This window comes from Bubalus kerabau, chromosome 3 (genome assembly GCF_029407905.1).
Source record: "Bubalus kerabau isolate K-KA32 ecotype Philippines breed swamp buffalo chromosome 3, PCC_UOA_SB_1v2, whole genome shotgun sequence".
NCBI lineage: Eukaryota > Metazoa > Chordata > Mammalia > Artiodactyla > Bovidae > Bubalus > Bubalus kerabau.
The window spans coordinates 7309161-7329720 of record NC_073626.1 but is presented as its reverse complement, the minus strand read 5'-3'; the positions used below and the strand labels follow the sequence as shown (position 1 = coordinate 7329720).

The 20560-nt window shown below is 46.4% G+C and overlaps 1 protein-coding gene across 1 annotated transcript in view; it reads left to right on the top strand.

Moving 5' to 3' along the window:
- Nucleotides 1-20560, top strand: part of NEDD9 (neural precursor cell expressed, developmentally down-regulated 9) — a 55353-nt gene that overhangs the window by 6495 nt on the left and 28298 nt on the right. Inside the window, exon 2 of the mRNA XM_055570585.1 lies at nt 15369-15815. Coding sequence (XP_055426560.1) covers nt 15369-15815 — 447 coding nt within the window. The remainder of the gene's footprint in view (nt 1-15368; nt 15816-20560) is intronic.

Sequence of the window (20560 nt, the reverse complement as noted above, 5' to 3'; positions counted from 1 at the left end):
ACTTTGAACATTCCAGTTATCTCCCTGCGGGATTTCTTACTAGTAAAGGAGGACTCCACATGCCTGGGGAACATTACAGTTCAGTTCAGTCACTCAGTCATGTCCGACTCTTTACCACCCCATGGACTGCAACATGCCAGGCTTCCCTGTCCATCACCAATTCCCAGAGCTTGCTCAAACTCATGTCCATCCAGTCGGTGATGCCATCCAACCATCTCATCCTCTGTCACCCCCTTCTTTTCCTGCCTTCAATCTTTCTCAGCATCAGGGTCTTTTTCAGTGAATCAGTTCTTCGCATCAGGTGGCCAAAGGATTGGAGTTTCAGCTTCAGCATCAGTCCTTCCAATGAATATTCAGGAGTGATTTCCTCTAGGATGGACTGGTTGGATCTCCTTGCAGTCCAAGGGACTCTCACGAGTCTTCTCCAACACCATAGTTCAAAAGCATCAATTCTTTGGCACTCAGCTTTCTTTGTAGTCCAACTCTCACATCCATACATGACTACTGGAAGAATCATAGCTTTGACTAGACGGACCTTTGTTGGCAAAGTAGTGTCTCTGCTTTGTAATATGCTATCTAGGTTGGTCCTAGCTTTTCTTCCAAGGAGCAAGTGTCTTTTAATTTCATGGCTGCAGTCACCATCTGCAGTGATTTTGGAGCCAAGAAAATAAAGTCTGTCATTGTTTCCATTGTTTCCCCTTCTATTTGCCATGAAGTGATGGTACCGGATGCCATGATCTCAGGTTTTTGAATGTTGAGTTTTAAGCCAGCTTTTTCACTCTCACTCATTACTGTCTTCCTGAGGAATTTTCATTTTAATATAAATGCTTCGTTGGTAACCTTTCCACTTTGCACTGGAAAGAGCAGTTCTTTCAAAAGGCAGACAGTGTGACCTAGGTGAATTCAGGCATGCACTTTGAGGAAGGTGGAACAGACTGTCCAGGAAGTATAAGCAGTGATGGAATCTGACTGTGATTTTTTCATGGTTGAGGTGGGGGTTGGGGAGGGGCAGCTAGTCATAGAGATAATATTGGGTTGGCCAAAAGTTCATTTGGGTTTTTCCATATATCTTCCATATATAATGAACTTTAGGGCCAACCCAATAAAGCTGCCAGTGGAGTGTTTTTAAATACATATGCTTAGGTCTCATCATGGACTGGGATTCCCAGGTAGCTCAATGGTAAAGAATTTGCCTGCCAATGCAGGAGACACAAGGGACCAGGGTTCGATCCCTGGGTCAGGAAGATTTCCTGGGGTAGGAAATGGCAACCCACTCCATTATTCTTGCCTGGGAAATCCCATGCACAGAGGAGCCTGGTGGACTACAGTCCATGGGGCCACAAAGAATCAGACACGACTGAGCAGCTGAGATCACACACACACATCATGGACCACTAAATTCCAGTTTATTCTTTTTTAAAACAAACAAAAAAATGACTAGTCCCTTCTCTCAGCCTCTTCCCCAATTAACATAGTACATGAATTGTGCTAAATGGCATTTAGGGCTTCCCGGTGGCTCAGAGGTTCAAGTGTCTGCCTGCAATGCGGGAGACCTGGGTTCGATCCCTGGGTCGGAAAGATCCCCTGGAGAAGGAAATGGCAACCCACTCCAGTATTCTTGCCTGGAGAATCCCATGGACGGAGGAGCCTGGTGGGCTACAGTCCACGGGGTCACAAAAAGTCGGACACGACTGAGAGACTTCACTTTCAAATGGTATTTAGGTAGGTGGTTCATGATCTATTCAAAGCCTGGGTTTACTGATTTGAAGACATCTTATTTCTTTGTAGATCTTGGTATGTACATTGCAGATGAGAATTCCTCCTGGTATTTCTAATATGTCAAGGTAATAGTTATAAGATGTTACAAAGTTGTTCCTTATGTGGAATGTTGATGTTTATACTTACCAGAAGTAAAAATTGAGCAACCCTGAATATGTAAAAGTGCAAGCACGGCACAAAAATGCTTAATAGCATCTTCTGAATTTAAGTTTAATTCCTTCCTTTACCCTTAGTTGTGCCTGTTGGGGAGAGGGGATTATTTGAGAAACTCTAAGTTGTGATCACCAAACAGATATACAGCTAAGATTTGAACCAGATCTTTCCATTTAAGTAAAGCAATGTGTATTTAGACAGCATTTTTCCTAACTTCTAGTTATATGGAAACCCAGCGCTGTCCCCTGTGTGAATTAGCCACGGTCTCACTGACTGTGGTAGTCAGCGTGATACCCGGAACTCAGCACCTCACTCCCACAGAAGATGGGGCTGACTCAGGCCTCAGGCTTCTCTGTTCCCAGGCTCTGCACTCTGCTGAAAGAATGAGCTGGACTTCCCTCTCTCGGCCCCCGAGTAGCCTTAACCAGCCAAGCCAGCACACTGCGGAGGCAGGGAAGTGGACTTCTAGGCTCTGCAGCCTCCTCCCAGGACGTGCCAGTGATCTGTCAATGAGTCTGTTGTCACTGGTTTTTTGTTTGTTTGCTTGCTGTTGCTCGTCATTCATGGCGTGACTTAGAGTCAGCAGGAAATGTGGCTGAAAGGACCAGCACTGCTTCAGGACCATCAAAACAACACTGGCAGAAAACCAGTCCCTTTTCCCTTGAGTGCTCCTCTGGGATAGAACTTCTGTGTTCTTCTCTGATTCTCCATCCTTTCCCACTCAGAGCTGCTAAGTGCAGTGAGCACCAGGAAAGGGTTGATAAGGACACAGTTAGCCCAGGGGCGTCCACAGTGAAGTTGGATGGCTCGACAGTCCCACAGAGGCCTGGATGCCCTTGGAACAGACCTCGATTCCTTGCCAATGAGAGAACATGTGCATTGACTAAATCCAAGACTCTTATCACTACCTGTCTTTTTTTCTCCTATATCCTAAATTCAACCAAGGCAGATCCATTAACAAGGTACATACTTAGATGTCTATCTTTTACTTTTAGTTTAAAATATATTTCCCTTCTGTGGGTACATATCCATGTTTCACAGACCCCAACATGGGACAGATGGTCTAACCCCGGGAAGGATATTTGAAACGGGGACCATCTTGGGAAGTTTACACGTGGTCGTTACGGACACTAAACACAGGCTGCTCCCAAGATCAATCGGCTGTCCAGGGCATTATCCCTTTTGCCTTAGGTCAGCTTTCTATCTGACTTTTTCCAGCTTTTTATCAGAAAATTGCCTAGGGGCTTTTTTTCCTAAAGTAGATTCTGGCACACCTTTCATAATTTACTTCTAAATAATATCTACAACATCACATTTTACTCCAGGAGATGGTGAGGGACAGGGAAGCCTGGAGTGCTGCAGCCCTTGGGGTCACGAAGAGTCAACACGACTTGGCGACTGAGCACACACACACATTTACTTGTAAATAATGGTTCTTTTCTTTCTCCTTGTGGAAGTGAAGAAATGAAGGCAAGACCGATTTGAAATACGGACTGTGCGGAGAACTCCTGAGAGAGCACGAAGCAGTGAGCGGGCTTTGTTTCCATTGTTCTTGTTGAAACCTGGCGGGATGGCTCTGCGATTCAGAGCCTGCGGCATCTACATCCAGCCTCCCGCCCTCCCTTATTAAGATCTTAATTACAGACGCAGCTTACTTCGTTGCTAGAGGGAAAGAATTTAGCTTCTCAGAACTGTGTCTGTTTTTTGGTGTGGCAGGTGTAATCATGATGAGATCATTCTGGTTTGTTTTCTTTCCCTGGAGGAATTTTTTTCTTTTTTTTGAGGGGGAGGAGTACAGTTCTTAAGATGCAATTTCATGAGCTCATAATAGTGCAGTAATCATAACTGTGCTTTGATTTTATAGAGACCCTTTCTTCTGAAGAAATCAGAGTGTTTTGCATATATAATTTCATGACTCCTCTTGATGTTATTATAAAGAACGTATTCATTATCCCCATTTTGCAAATGGAGAAACAGAGGCACAAAAGGCAGTGATTCATTGTCATTAGTCTGACAAGATGAGGACCGAGATTAGACTCTATCGATTTAGTAATGTCGCGTGCATCCTTCTGTCTGGGTTTCCCCCCCTCAGCCCTACTGACATTTAGGGTGGATAATTCCTTCTTGTGGGGACTGTGCTGTGCATTGCGGCATCCTTGGCCTCTGACCATTAGCTACCAGTAACATCCACACACGCGCACACACAATGTGACGACCAAAAATGTCTCTGAACGTGGCCACGTATCACCTGGGGAACAAAATCCCCGGTAGTGAAAAATCACTGCTGTAATCTCTCCTACCTCCTTCTGCTTAAAAATAATTGCCTCAGTGGTTTTATGGATAGAAGCACAAAAATACAACCATAAAACGGTTTGCCATCATTTTATCATGACTGAAGTTGGGCTTCATGTAACAGTTCGTAACCAAAAGGAAGCTCCCTCTTACGTACTTAGCCCCACTTTGTTCAAGGGAATACCACAAGGTACTAAGAAGCATGGGGCCTCATAAGGTCACGTGTAAAACCATCAGACCATCTCTAAGGCCAGCCGAGCTCTCTGAAGTCTTCTGTTGGCTTCCTTTTCCTAATAATCTTCCTATTGTAGATGCAATATATAACATAAAAGTGCATACAATAGCTTTCTTCCAGGCCAATGCATTCTAAATGCATGCTTCATGAGTAATGGACTCTGAAGAAAACTATTTTATTTTCATAAACCAGTGCATCCTTTATACACGTAGGAGCTTGTCTGTGTCCCTGGCCACTGAACAGCTTCATCAGTTTTGTTTGGAGGTCTTCTTCACCTCCGTTTGCTCCTGCCATCTCTCCTTTCTCTTCTAACTGAGAAGCTAAGATTAGCTTCCCAGCATCTAAAGATTCTTTCTTGAGGCAACTCTGCAAATGCAGTGCTGACAGCATGTGATTGTATATAACCGCTCAGCCAAGTATACAAATCCATTTTTTTTTAAACCCTTGAGGACTTCAGAAATTCAGTAGGAGAATAACAACCAGGCATGAAACCTAGGTCAGGAGTCATCTAAGGGTTCCAGTGAGGGGTGCCACCCAAGTTGCATCAGCTGTGTTCTGGCTGGGAGGCAAAGGTTGGTAGCATGTGTACATATACGCATTCGTGGGTTTAGATATAACTTCATACCTTGGGGATTGCATACATTGATGCAGGAAGATAAGATAGATGGGCATGTGAAAATAGGAAGATCTTTCCCTTCTTTCAAATATGCTTTATTAGATGTTACAACTTGTGTGTTTTGACTGTTGGGAAATAATACAGTTGGGGGGAATTATATTGTAATATTTGTAGACTAGAGTCTCCTACTCCTTTATGACTTAATTTTCATTTCACTTCCCCAAGTACCTGAATGTTAGAGGGATTTGTCTAGACAGGCAAATAGAAGTCATTTGGTGCCAACATTGTAATGTTGGCTGAAGTCCAGATGGTTGTTTTGCTGTTAATAAAACCTATCTTTTGGGTGAGTGGGTGTCAGGCCATCATCATTATATGGCGCCTGTCAGATTTATCTAGGGACAGACCCTGAAAAGCATTTGTGCCTGCCCCGTGGTTTTGATCCTTTGCCAATACACTATGCTTAAATCTATCAAAACCAGGCAACCTGGGACAAACGCTTACAGATTCTGAGGCTTAACAGCAATGGTACTCAATTCTAAGATGGAGAAGGTTCTCAGGAAGCACACCCTAGTCCAGCAGGAAAAAAAATCCAAGATTAGGAGGGGAACCAGATGCTAGATCTGCTCTGCTGCTTATCTAATAGGAGACCCTCTGGGCTGTAAAACAAGAAGCTTGGGCTAGAATGATCTCTGGGATCCCTTCTTAGTCTAAAATTCTAGCCTGGTGGGTCTGGTCGGGCCATGGGTGACTACTGGTTCTGAGTACCTACAGAAACCTGGGTATTCTCCCACCTTCTTTCAGACCCTCAGGAGCTGCCCGAGAAAAATCCCCAAACCACAAAAGAGCAGAGAATTGAGCTCATAAAGACACATGTATATCATCAAACTTGTGAGCAAAAGCTGATTTATGTTTCTCAATTAATGTCAGCAATCAAATCCATCCCCCACAGCCAGCCAAGAAGTAATAGAAGTTGGCTGTGAAGTCACACACTTGCACACACACACCCATACCACCCGACAACCTGTTTGCCATTTTTCTTATTTGAAGCTGAGGGTTTGCTCCCAGCCACCATTGGTTTCTTGGTAAACAGGTCCCAGCATGTGGATATTTCTGTCCTTCATCGACCTCAAAAATCAGGGGTGAATATATAGCATTCGTTCTAGGGCAGGCAGAAAGCCAGCACTTGGAGAACCACTTCTTTAATCTCAACTCTGCTCTCCATATCATGTTACAAAATCTAGTTACATAGAAAAATTCTTCTGACATCCAAATACCCTGATTTGTTGGGATTTCCCTGGTGGCACAGTGGATAAGAATCCGCCCACCAATGCAGGGAACACAGGTTCCATCCCTGGTCTGGGAAGATTCCACAGGCCTCAGAACAGCTAAGCCTGAGAGCTACAGCTACTGAGCCCGCATGCTGCAACTGCTGAAGTCCATGTGCCCAGAACCTGTGCCCCAAAACCAAAGAAGCCACCACAATGAGAAGCCCCAGCATGGCAACCAAGAGTAGCCCCCGCTCTCCGCAACTAGAGAAAGCCCATGTGCAGCAACAAAGAGCCAGGGAAGCCAAAAATTAATAAATTAATTAAAAATATCCAGGTTTACAGTGAGCGTCAGATCTGTCTTCTCACTGGCTCTCAAGAACTAATGCCCCTCCGGTCTGTGAACCACAAAGTCATGCTGGGTTCTGAACCATCCCTCACCAAAGTGGAGCAGGCCAACATGGAAGGAACCAAACCTGGGCGCCTCCCGGGCCACCATTCCCAGGGCACAGCCGCAGCATGCATGTCAGGGTCACTGCAGGTCAAAGAGCACCTTTGGGAGACGAATGCCCGAGGCTACATTTTTTAAAAGCACCTTCCATTCAGGAATTAACATTTTAGAGGATGCGAGAACTTGGGGCCAAGTAGATGACATGACTATTCAGAGAGAGCCCAAGACACTGATGTGAGCTTTGTGGTCATCATAGGGGTTCAGAAGCACTTTCCAGGATATGTAAATCATTGAAATTTGGTCCCGGTGCAGAGGAACCTTTGGTGGACACTGTCCCCAGAGGTCAGGAAACATGACTAGGGACTAGTATTCCTAGACACCTCTAGGGATGTCACACTGCCCTTCTGCAGCTGGTTCAGGGCACCTAATGAAAAGCGTGTCAGGTTGCAATGGAAAAACATTGCTGAGAAAAAAACCTTATATGCGCTCTGCATCATATCTTATGACTCCTAAACCTGAAAGCTCTGTATCTACTACTTAATCTCCAAAGGATTCAGCTCTTTAAAAAATTCAACATTCCAGATGTCATCTGATGAAAGAATCCAGGTCTAAACCAAGTATTCCAAGAATCAAAACCCAGACACTTGCAGATATCCAGGGTTTTGGACCATGACTGAGTCCTTCTTTGGGGAAATTTCACATCCCACTATATCCTAAAGATGAGAGCAGGAGGAAGCCAAAGTGGTTTGATGGCGCTCAGACTGGAGCTGATTTTTTTTTTTTTTTTTTGACTGAAGTAGAGTTGATTTACAGCATTGTGTTAGGTTTCAGCTCTGCAGCCAAGTGATTTGGACAAAAATATATATATATATATATACATATATACATGCTTGTGTGCATGCTGACTTGCTTCAGTCGTATCCGACTCTTTGCAACCCTATGGACTGTAGCCTGCCAGGCTCCTCTGTCCATGGAATTCTCCAGGCACGGATACTGGAGTGGGTTGCCCTTTCCTCCTCCAGGGGATCTTCCCAACCCAGGGGTCAAACCGGCAACTCCTGAGTCTCCTGCTGGCAGACGAGTTCTTTACCACTAGCACCACCTGGGAAGCTATATATATACACAGGATCATACAGGGCTTCCCTGGTGGCTCAGATGGTAAAGAATCTGCCTGCAATGCTGGAGACCTGGGTTGGTCAGAAAGATCCCCTGGAGAAAGGAATGGCTACCCACTCCAGTGTTCTTGCCTGGAGAATCCCATGGACACACACACACATAGGTGTGTGTATCTGTATTCTTTTTAAAATTCTTTTCCTTTATCGGTTATTACAAGACACCATATTCAAAATCTCATAATAAACTGTAATGGAAAAGACCTAAGCTGATTTTTGTCGGCAGACTAAAGACACCAGATCGTCTTGCTCTTCTCCCGTGTGTCCCGAGAACGACCTCGCTCACGCTCATCCCCCAGCTACTTCCTTGGGGACCGATTTCCTTGACCATGGCCGTTTCCTCCTTTGCTCTGTGTGCGTGTCCCTGCCGGAGTCCAGGGCTAAAGTTTGGGGTGGGGGCGGGGTTGGGCACAGGAAAGTCACGTTGTTGCGAATGTGGCAGCCCGAGGCCTTGGCAGGAGCTCCTGTGTGGTAAATATAGAACGAAGCCAAATAATAAGAGGAAGCTGGGCCATTGATGATGCTATCCGTCCAGGCGGGGTAGGGGGAGGGAAGGGAGGATGACACACCAGCCATTGTGTCTCACTTCTCTTCAGAGAACAGCATAAATGGTCATGGAAATTATAAGTCACACCTCTCCGTATTTGGAAGATCACTTCCCTGGCAGTAGGAGTAAAGCGCTCTCTTGACATTTTGGTAGCAGGGCAGGCAAGAGCGGGTCTGGAAACCCAGTGTGGTCTGGAGCTCCGTGTACTTGCTGTAATGCTGCCGGGCATCTTCTTCCCAGTCCTCAGGCACAGCCTGGGAACCTGGGGATCACAGAAGCCAAGCATTCTGGCCAAGCGTGAATGGTGCTCAGTCACCTACCGCCAGATGTAGGTTGCTGCACTGAAGGGAGAGAAAGGCTCTCTCACAGAGACCATTGTATTTAACCAGATGGGGACGGCCGGCTCCTCTTAGCCTTCCTGTTTGCTTCTGCAGTAGACGCAGGCACCCCATCCTGTTTTAAGAGGGTGGGGCGGGTGCTTTCCTGCCGGCCGCCTCCCACATTCTCTGGCCCTGAGGCTTAGTGACTTGGACACACCATTTATCTTTCTGATCCTGTTAGTTCATCTCCCCATGTCCATTTGAAAATCTCCACCGCACACCTCTCAGACATCTCTAGAAAACCATTTCACCCTCTCTGTAGAGAACCATAATCAGAGTCCATTTCAAGTTAACAAACACAATGAGTGTGTATTTTGTTTCAGACACTGGTTCTGAAAATGCCCAAGGAAGAACAGCCTCCCTGAACTTAAGGAGTTCTTGGTCTTGAATGGGATGGTACAAGTCTGTTGTTCAGTCACTGAGTCGTGTCTGATTCTTTCTGACCCCATGGACTGCATCAGGCCAGGCTCCCCTGTCCTGTTTTCTCCTGGAGTTTGCTCAAGCTTATGTCCATTGAGTCAATGATGCCAACCAGCCATCTCATCCTCTGTCGTCCCCTTCTCCTCCTGCCTTCAATCTTTCCCACCATTAGGGTCTTTTCCAATGACTTGGCTCTTTGAATCAGATGGCCAAAGTATTGGAGCTTCAGCTTTAGCACCAGTCCTTATTCAGGGTTGGTTTCCTTTAGGATTGACTGGTTTGATCTCAAGAAATGCTATCACCAAGAACTAGAAAGGGAAACAACTTTGGGGAGAGAACTCTTCTGGTGATGTGGAAGATGGGTTTGGAGGTGGGAAGAAGTTGAATGCAGGAAAACCAGTTGGGAAGCAGTTGCCATACCTGCCCTCTCTTCCCTTCCCACCAAAAAAAAGTCGCTGGTGGCCTGAGCAGGGAGCGGCAGTGAGGAGGACGAGCAGGTCCCAGCTGATTGGGGTTCGGGTTGTGGAGTGACTCAGCAAACCTCTGAGGCTCCAGTCTTGGGCAGCTATGTGCCTGCTGTTCAATGAGAGAGACCAGGAGAAGGGGGGTTTGGCACTTGGGTGTGAGGTGAAGATACTCACTAGACAATGGGAAGTACAGGACTGGAGAGCAGAGGGAATATTGAGGCTGGAGCTGTGGATCTGAGTGTCACCTGGGTGTTTAAATGCCATCGGCATGAATGAGATGTCCTGTAGAGAGCGAGCTCAGAAAGAAGAGAGATCCTTTTGGAACATGACCACTAAAATGACAGGGGGAAAAAAATAGGGGCTTGCCTGGCAGTCAAGGGGTAAGGCTCTGCACTTCCTCTGCACAGGGTACAGGTTCAACCCCTGGTCAGGGAACTAAGATCCTGCATGCCGTGCTGCTAAATAAATTTATGTGGCTAAATAAATTAATAATAAACCTTAAAAAAAAATTTTTTTTAATGGCCTGTGAAAGAGAAGGAAAATGACTGGTTTTGAGCTCAAGGGAAGAAGGAGAACCAGGATGGGGAGCACAGAAGCCCAGGACAGTTTCAAGTAAGACCAGGGTGGGGTCAGCGCCACAGGCTGAGACGATTAGAGTCCTTCAAATAGGATTTATGACTCTAAATGCAGATTTCCCATCCTAATCAGAACCACAGCTTTTGTAGCACATGCCTCTGACTTTATTAAATACCATCCTAATTCTCGAGCTGGAGACAAGAGGCCCGAGTTCTTAGCTCAGCTCTCTGACCGTCTTGCCAGGTGACTTGGCAAATCATTAACTTCTGGGGCCTCATTTTTCTCCTTTGTAAAGTGAACAAGTTGAACTGTAATTGTTTGATGTTCTTCTGGCTTTCGAGTTCTGTGCCCCGACTGTGTTGGTGCTTTGCTAAGCTCTAGCTGCGTTTCTAACTGCCAGCCTCTGGAGGCCAACCATCCAGCTGGATATAGAATTACATAGCTCTCTTATCTTTCCCTGATGTGTTCTGTGTTGACCTTTCCTGCCCTGGAGATAAATATCCCAGGGAGAGTGGGTGAAGCAGTAGGTCTTGACCAGGCAAACTGTCTTGCCTGGGTTTTTGTGAGATATGCAGAGATACCTTCTGACTTTGTGGCCTTAAGGAACCACTGAGAGAAAGGGTCCCTCCAGCTTGTCCTCGCCAGGGAAATTAACTCTTTACCTGGCTGTCTGTGAGTTGCCTGTGCACTTTTGAATGAGATGGTTCCTGTTCTGGTTGAAGTTAATTTTGCTATTATCTTCTTACTAAATTCTTGCCTCAACATATCAAGTGTTTTCAAAAGTCAAGCTCCTCTTTGCCCATGTTTTTCCACATTTTCTGATGGGTGGTACTCTTCTGGAACCTCATAAAATTTTTCCAGAAATACCATTGTTGTTTAGTCGCTAAGTCGTGTCTGACTCTTTGAGACCCCGTGGACTGTAACCCACCAGACTCTTCTGTCTGTGGGGTTTTCCAGGCAAGAATGCTGGAATGGAATACCATTTCCTTCTCCAGGGGATCTTCCTGACCCAGGAATTAAACCCATGTCTCCTGCATTGGCAGGCAGGTTCTTTACCACTGAGTCACCTGGGAAACTTTTATTATTATTATTTTACTTTGTCTCAGGAAGTCTCTTGAATCAACCAATGATTTCACTTTTGTTGTTTGTAGGCAAGTACTCAACAAGAGGTTGCAGTGACCAGAACTCATTCTTAATTCAGAGAAATACTGCTTCAAGATACAATTCTCTTGAAGTGTAATTGTGAGCAAGAGAAACATCAGATGTATAAAGAAGTATATATAATAGCATCATTAGACTGAGACCAACCCTTGATTGCGAACTGAGGAGGTAACCTACTAGGAAGCTCACCATCAAAGCAGCATCGATGCATTAAACCGTCATCATCGCTTCCCAAGGCTCCCACGATGTTCAAGTACTTGACTTGAATGAACTCATTTAATCCTCACTGCAAATCCATGACATAGGGATGTTATCCTCATTCTCATTTTACAGATGAGGAAGTTCAGGTGCAGAGGCTGGGGGGAGTAATCTGCCCAAGTCACACAGCCAAGACCCCCAAACCCCAAGAATTGACGTATTCCCTAGATATGACAAAAAGAACCGTCGTCTTCAGAGCTTTACTGTAAAATGGAATGGAGCCCAGTTTGGAGGACAGTATGAACTAGAGCTAAGGTGGCCTGGAGTCCTGGAAGGAGAACTGGGCCAAGAGACCACAGTTCTGTTCCGATCTCTGACTCCACCGGTGTGGCCTCGGGCAGATGATAGACTGTCCCCTTCCCCAGATGCGTTTCCTCATCTGTGGGAGAGGGAGGCCGGGTCCAGGTGTCCTCTGAAGGTCCTCTGAAGGAGCTGTAACCCCTCTGTGTGGGAGACTGCTGGCTCCCTGTAGCTCGTGCAGGTATTAAATTACTTATTCCCGTTGCACCGAGGCTGAGAATAACTCTCAGTGTTGAGGCACCAGGCTGGCAGTGGGTGCCTCTCTAGCAGCCTCACTGGACTCCCTGAATCCCAGTCTCTGTGGGCACGGGGGAGGAGCTAGTCAGAAGACACCCACGGTGCGTCCACAAGCGGCTCCCCGGGTTTTCCACGAGAAGCGGCTCTGGCGACCTGTCTGGAAACCTGAACATGCTGCTTAGCTGGTGGTGGTGGAGGGTCACGGGGGCAAGAGACAGAGAACATCAAGACTAGCTTTCGTGCAGGGATTGCTATCCGCCTCGAGCTGGTTGTGGTCCATGGCTCCACTTCAGCGCCTCCCAGAGCTCCACAGCTGTGACCCTACTCCAGATGCCTGGAGCTCGTGTATGCTGATGAGGTTTGTGGTCTTTCACCCTTCTGGTATTCTCTGTTTTTGTTTTTAGTTTTTGGCCACGAGCAACATAGGGGACCTTAGTTGCCCAGTCAGAGAGGGAAACCAGGCCGCCTGCATTGGAAGGTCGAGTCTTATCCACTGGACCACTGGGAAGTCCCTGTTCTGTTTCTTTTCTTTCCCTTCTTGATCACCAGTATTAAGCTCTGGACCCTCAACTCCCATAGATCTGGTCCCAACCCTGTCACTCCTGATGTCAGGAGGCATTAGGGCCTCCTTGCCAGCCATTCCCAGTCCTTGAATGGGCCCTGGAGAAGGGGACAGAGTCCAGAGTGGTCAGCTGTCTCCCTGCTCTGTCACCTCAGGACAGTTTTGGTGGAGTCATGTATGGATGTGAGAGCTGGACTATAAAGAAAGCTGAGTGCTGAAGAATTGATGCTTTTGAACTGTGGTGTTGGAAAAGACTCTTCAGAGTCCCTTGGACAGCAAGGAGATCCATCCAGTCCATCCTAAAGGAAATCAGTCCTGAATGTTCATTGGAAGGACTGATGTTGAAGCTTTGGCCACCTGATGCGAAGAGACGACTCATTTGAAAAGACCCTGATGCTGGAAAAGATTGAAGTTCAAAGGAGAAGGGGAAGACAGAAGGGGAAGACAGAGGATGAGATGGTTGGATGGCATCATCGATTCAATGGACATGAGTCTGAGTAAACTCTGGGAGTTGGTGATGGACAGGGAGGCCTGGCATGCTGTGGTCCATGGGGTCACAAAGAGTCGGACATGACTGAGACTGAACTGAACTGAACAGACTGAATTTCCTTCCCATGATTTAGGTACAGAGGAAGTGTCTTGTCTTCTTCAACTCAATGAGTTTTGTCTCAAGGACAGATCACCCACAAGATGGGAGAAGAGAAACGTAGAGATTTTAAGATTAGGACTCATCCTTAAATGGCTCCTCACGTCAGGTTACGGTGCTGCATGTTTTTATTCTTGTGTGTGTGAACTTTTGTTAGAAGGAACCCAAAGCTTCCTAGAATATAAATACCAAGTACAACTTTCACCTGGAACACAAACCCCTCAGTATCCTTTAACTTCCCTTTTCTGCCCGCCTGTCTACATCATAGGCTTCCTGGATCAAAAAACTGTGAAGAACAAGGACTTCAGTCTTATTCTTAAAGAGCATCACCAGGCTTCCTGGGCACTGAGTTCCAGGGCTTCATCTCCTTCCCTCAGGTTAAGCCGTTGCACTGTACTCAGAGGAGCTTGGTTAACAGAGTAAAAGTAGGAACCTCCCCAACCACTGAGCAGGGGACAGACCCCTCACGTAGCACAGCCCACAGCGCAGGACCTGTGTTTATGGGGCCTAGTACAGGGGGAGATGGTGAGTGCATGTCAGTGATAAAGGGCTGAAAAGCAGGAGGCTGAAAGGGCAAATCCACATTTTTAGAGAAGAAAACACAGGGGCAGAAATCCAAACAACAAGAGCCCCAAATTCCACGGGTGTGTCATCAGAGCACACTCCATCCAGTCGGCAGTCTTTTCTCCCACAGCCGATCATCATCACCCCAACATCGAGGGCATCCCGACTGTCTAGTGAAGCACTGAAGAGACCGCTTTGAGTTTTCCGATGGCTGGAGATGAATTTGCAACGTTCCAGGGCTCTGTGTGTGCTGGGAAGGAGCCGGCATCTGGGTGGGGAAGTCTACCCTCATGCCCTGAGACGTGACTGATGCCAAGAAATGAAATCGCCGAGCCTTTGAAAGGCTTCCAAGAACGTCGGCATGTACTGCCTACCCGCTCCCCACCGAATGCCTACTTTGGCTGTCTGCTCAGTACTGAAAGTGCCAGACGGGCCTTCACACAAAGAGAGAAAGTGTCTGGGGCCCATGAAAGGGGAGGGCAGAGCCTTTCCGATGGGAATGGTGAGATTCAAGGAGGAGCAAATAAAGTGGCGGGGTGAGGAGGGGCCCTCAGGAAAGCTGGGAATAAAGCACCAGAGAGGACGGGGCGGCCTCTACCTGCCCACGTGGGGCAACCTCTTTGGAGCTCCACACGCTCGGGTCTGGAGGTGTGGGCAACCGTCACTGCGCTCGCACGGGATTATCATGGAAACATCCCCCGCTTGTAGAGTCTCCCTGTATCCAAGGACCTCTTGATCATCTGAGAGGAAGAATTGTTAAGGCCTGCCAAGGCAGAGATCAGCGTACTTCTGTTTCCATTTTAACACTGGATATAAACGCCATTTGTGCTGTTTGTCTTGGGGGGTGTTCTTTGACTCTCTTTACCTCCAATATACTTAAAAAAAAAAAAAAACGAAATGTCTGTTGTAGTCCATTTGAATATCTTGGAATATATTCTTCCTTCGGCTGGGTTGAAGCAAGGAAGAAAAATGCTTTGTAGAGTGAACTGCTCTCCAGCTCCTTCACCGAGCTCCTTGTAATTCCCGTGGCACAGCCTCTGCTGCTGGAACATAGCACTCGGTGGTGTTCGGAGCTTTTCCGAGGAGGCGGTCTGATGTCATTGGTGGCAGACACAGTACGTATGGATCTGTCTTTTGTCTGCACCATCTGTTTTTCTCCTTACAGCTTATTGTTCAGATCCTCCTCTTTCCAGGAAGTGTGCCTCTCCATAAGAGCACGGGCTTAGGTGTTTCAGGGACTCAGCTCATCTGCTAACCTGCGTTCCCCCTCTCTTCTTTCCTGCCTAGAATCTTATGGCCCGAGCCTTGTACGACAATGTCCCGGAGTGTGCCGAGGAGCTGGCTTTCCGCAAGGGAGACATCCTGACTGTCATCGAGCAGAACACAGGAGGACTGGAGGGATGGTGGCTCTGCTCCTTACACGGCCGGCAGGGCATTGTCCCCGGCAACCGGGTGAAGCTTCTGATTGGCCCGGTGCAGGAGACCTCCTCCAATCAAGACCTGCCCACTTCGGGACTGGGGCCGCCGCCGTTTGTCCAACAGAAGCTCTATCAAATACCAAACCCACAGGGCGCCCCTCGAGACACCATCTACCAAGTGCCTCCTTCCTACCAAAATCAGGGAATTTACCAAGTCCCCACCGGCCATGGGACCCAGGAACAAGATGTGTATCAAGTGCCACCCTCAGGGCAGAGAGGCGCTGGGGGCGCTAACGGTCCCCACCTAAGTAAAAAGGTGAGTGAACAACAGCTGGATTTCTGTTCTTAATTTTTTCCAATGCAATCAAAGTATGTGTGTGTGTGCTCCTAAAATAAGAACTTGGAGCTTCCAAGAAACCCGTCGAAGAAGTAAGTAAATCTTCCAAGAAGCAAGAACATCTGAATACTCTAGCTTGCACATTTTTTGGTGGAGGGGGGCATCATTTTTCCATTCGTTGGTCAGTAAAACCTTCTTGAACACCCACCCCATGCCAAGTACTGTTGATCATAGCCCTTACGAGTTCCCAAGTTGTGCCAGGTTATACCACATCGTCAAGTGTTTCCATCTTTCTGATACACCTGCTTTTACACATGGGCTCTGCACTCTACAGTTTCCAGTCTTTTCTCTTTCTCCCTTGAGTAGTACAAGGCACTGTACTTTGCACAAGCACAGGGAGGCAGCAAGGACTCTCCTTTCACTAAAAGCTGAATCATGACCCCACCAGCCATGACGCCACACACCTGGCTGCACAAAGAACCCACGAGAAATAGAGGCTGCAAGGAAGGGGGAGTGGGTGATGCCAACCACTGTGTTCTGGAGAGCTGTCAGCCTCAAGGTCGACTCACTTAACACATAGACTAGTGAATTCAGAGAAGAGCCAGCCTCCTGTCCTTCTAGTAGTTCCTATAGTAATGCCTGAAGTGGTGGGTGAAAATAGTGGAGCTAGGGTATTTAAGAAGGCATCATACTAAAAAAAAAAAAAAAAGGTGAGGGGACTTCCCTGGTGGTCCAGTGGCTAAGGCTTCACCTTCCAATGCAAGTGTTGCATGCAGGTTCTGTCCCTGGTCAGGGAACTTAAGATTCCCACATGCCTCTCAGATAAGAAAAGAAAAAAAACAAAACATGAAACAGAAGCAAGATTGTAGCAAATTCAATGAAGACTTTAAAAATGGTCCACATCAAAACATCTTAAAAAAAAAAAAAAAAAGAAGGACCTCTGCAGCACTCTCTGTAATTCCAAATGCTGTAAGAATTTGAGATAAGTAGACCATTGAATGAATTTTAAGCATATTTTCGATGCTTGTGATACCGTGATGAATCCAAGAGTGAATGTGGCCCCCACAATATTTAAACTGCCAACACCAAATGTCAGGTGGGAAAACGGCTGTGAAGAAAATAATAGCCGTGAACTTGTGTGTGTGTGTGTGGAGGTGGGTGGGGGTAGGAGCCAACTGGAAGATGAAACTTCTGTGCACATTACAAGGGAGGGCGTTTCTGTTTGGTTTACTGGCAAATTCCAAGGATCTGCAATGGGTCCTGTGAGGTCTGGTATTAAGAAGGGACTCACTTAACAGAATGAGAAAAGATCACTGAGTCATGAATGAAAGGATACAGCTAGACACCAGAAACAGCTTGTTGATACGGAGAACGTGATGTGTACATACGCCCTGCCTCGAAAAACCCAATACAAGAGTCTGAGTTTATAATCCCAAGTAGATAATGGAATATCTATTTGCATAATAATGGAATCCTCTGTCGGGGGAAAAAGAAGTAGGGGGATTTACTGTTGGAATCTTTTAAATTACAAAGCCACGAATGTATTTTCAAGTCACCTTTCATAAGAAATGTGTGTTTTACAAAATGCTGCTCAAGAGCACAGGTGTTGCATAAGCCTGGTGTAGGATGAATTCCTCAAGGACTGAACAGTTTTCCAACTTGTATATTGTCCAGGATGACGATCCCAGTCTAGAGGTCATGGATGACATTTGTGACCTTTCACAGTCCTTCTTATCCCAGGGATTTTAGATGCAAAGGGAGAGTCAAGCCAGGCCTGTATCTCCTGGAGATAGGGGAGAGAAAGAATGCTCGAAAGGTGTAACTATAAATAAATAACTTCTCTCATTCTTGGTCCTGGCTGTGGCATATTAAAAATAGCCCTCCCTCATCGGAGCTGGTGTGAGGCAGGTGGGGGTGGTGTGGCAGGACAGGAAACGCTTGGCCGAAAGGTGGTGGGGTCCCGAGCATCCATCACAGTTTATTTTGGCAGGAAGGTGACATATTTTCATTTTCAGACTCAAACCTTTTTAGTCCCAAGCCTGAAAAGTCTGAAACTTGGGACTTCTTCCCGTTTTGTAACTGTTCCGCAGCTCAACTCCGGAACCCTCTGTCCATTTAAAGGGGAGAGACTTTGACGCACTTTCCCTTGGATGGAGGTCAGGGTGCTGAGGTTACCCTTGGGCACTTGTTGTTTGTTTTTAAATTCTGAAATCAATGGTTAAGCAAGAGGCAGGTGATTCTGTAGGAGGATTCTGGAAGGGCACGTGCTCTGCCAGCCCTTCGTGGAGATGCTGCAGACCTGGGGGAGGTTTACAGAGTGCAGGGGCAGATGGACCCCCGAGGGTGGAGCTTCGAGCCATCCAGGTCTGAGGCTCTTCTTGTGAGGAGGCAGGAGGCATAGCCCGGGCTCTTCTCTGCCATACACCCGGTGAGACCCCTGGCCTCACCTCGAGTCGCCTTAGTGCCGCTGGCTCTGGGCTGCCACCTCCATGCTGCCCACCAGACCACTCGCTCGTACCCCACAGGAGTGGGCTTGTGCTCTTCTTGCCTTTCCTCTCCCTCCCTCCACGCCTCCTGCTCTTTCTCTCTCTCTCGCCCCTTTTTTCTTCCCTCCTTTCTTCCTTCGTTGCAGTGGAGAGAGCTGACTGCTAACAGGTCATTTTAATTTTCTGAGTACCAACAGCTGCTTTAAAAACTCCCATCAGGACTTCCCTGATGGTCCAGTGGTGCCCCTTCCAGTGCAGGGGGCCGATCCCTGGTCAGGGAACTAAGATCCCATATGCTGTGTAGCACAGACGGAAAATAAAAATAAATAAGAATAATAAAGTAAATTTTTAAAAACTTCCATCAGCATCTTCTTCAGTTACAGAATCCTTGTCTGTGATGGTCTGTTACTGTGTCGAGTTGAAACGTAACTTTATGATTGATTATTTCAGAGAATGAAACATGAAATACAGTTTTGCTTACACTCAGCTTTCTCACGTTAAAGTGAGAAGATAATCTTTTGTGGAAAAATTTAAAAACATTGAATTAATTCCTGACACATGAGGTAAAGAGGTGTAATTTTTTTTTTTCCATAGCACACACACATTAACTCTTTCTTTAACTTATTTTGTTAAAAACATATACGCCCATCTGGTCTGAGCTTTGGCCACAGTTTTTTCTTCAATTTTTGAAGCTAGTAGAAAAAACAAATTTCTTCCTTCAAATTTTCAGTGTGAGAAAAATACTGGCATACTTACATGCTACCCTGAAGCTAATTGATACTTTGGGATTTAGAAGAATAAAGCAAAATGTTTTTTTGTGCTTGTTAAAAAAAAAAAAAATCTCCTCTGACTAGGAGCTTCTCACTGGGTGAGAATCACACTGATGACATCAGCCAAGGCCCCAAGAGTATATCTCGGTACATGGAAGGATGTACCGAGATAAACCCCCTGCAGGGGCTTTGTTTGTTCGTTTTGAGTTCTCATTGGATAGTTCTCATTTCCTGACTTAACTAAATAGCCCCATATCCAGTTTTCTCTCTTAATTTCCTGGCTGCAAAATGGTGGTGAACCTAGAACTGGCCATTCCTGGTGGCTTACGCTCTAGTCCTTACAATCTCTTAAAGGAGAGAAAGAAGAGGCAGTGGAATCTGGCTCTGAACCGCCTAAGTGTAGTTCTAAAATCTGAAACCACTGAAGTGTGGCTTAAAACTGGAAATAGAACTGCCTTATGATCCAGCAATCCCACTGCTGGGCATACACACTGAGGAAACCAGAAGGGAAAGAGACACGTGTACCCCAATGTTCATCACAGCACTGTTTGTAATAGCCAGGACATGGAAGCAACCTAGATGTCCATCAGCAGATGAATGGATAAGAAAGCTGTGGTACATATACACAATGGAGTATTATTCAGCCATTAAAAAGAATACATTTGAATCAGTTCTAATGAGGTGGATGAAACTGGAGCCTTTTATACAGAGTGAAGTAAGCCAGAAAGAAAAACACCAATACAGTATACTAACGCATATATATGGAATTTAGAAAGATGGTAACAATAACCCTGTGTACGAGACAGCAAAAGAGACACAGATGTATAGAACAGTCTTACGGACTCTGTGAGAGAGGGAGAGGGTGGGAAGATTTGGGAGAATGGCATTGAAACATGTAAAATATCATGTATGAAATGAGTTGCCAGTCCAGGTTCAATGCACGATACTGGATACTTGGGGCTGGTGCACTGGGACGACCCAGAGGGATGGAATGGGGAGGGAGGAGGGAGGAGGGTTCAGGATGGGGAACACATGTATACCTGTGGCAGATTCATTTTGATATTTGGCAAAACTAATACAGTTATGTAAAGTTTAAAAAAATAAAATTAAAAAAAAAAATTTACCTCTCAGCAAGGAAGAGAGGGAAGGTGTGTTGAAATGCAGGTTCCCAGGCCCTGGGGAAGCTGGGAATTTTAGGAAGCTCCTGGGATAGCCGAGGAAGGTGGTCCAGGACTGCACTTAGAGACGAGCTGTGACAGGGCCACGAAGGAGGCTGGATGTGTTCCAACCTGTGATTTGGGACTTTCCACAGTTAAAGATTCCCTTGACGCTGCTACAGCCTGTGGGCTTCAGAAGTTTTATCCACCACAGTTTTTTCTACTAATGAATCATTCAGGAAAAAAAAAAAAAAAGTGAATTCTGTCTTGTATCAATTCAACCTTGCTCTCTGGGAAACTCCAGCCCCCAC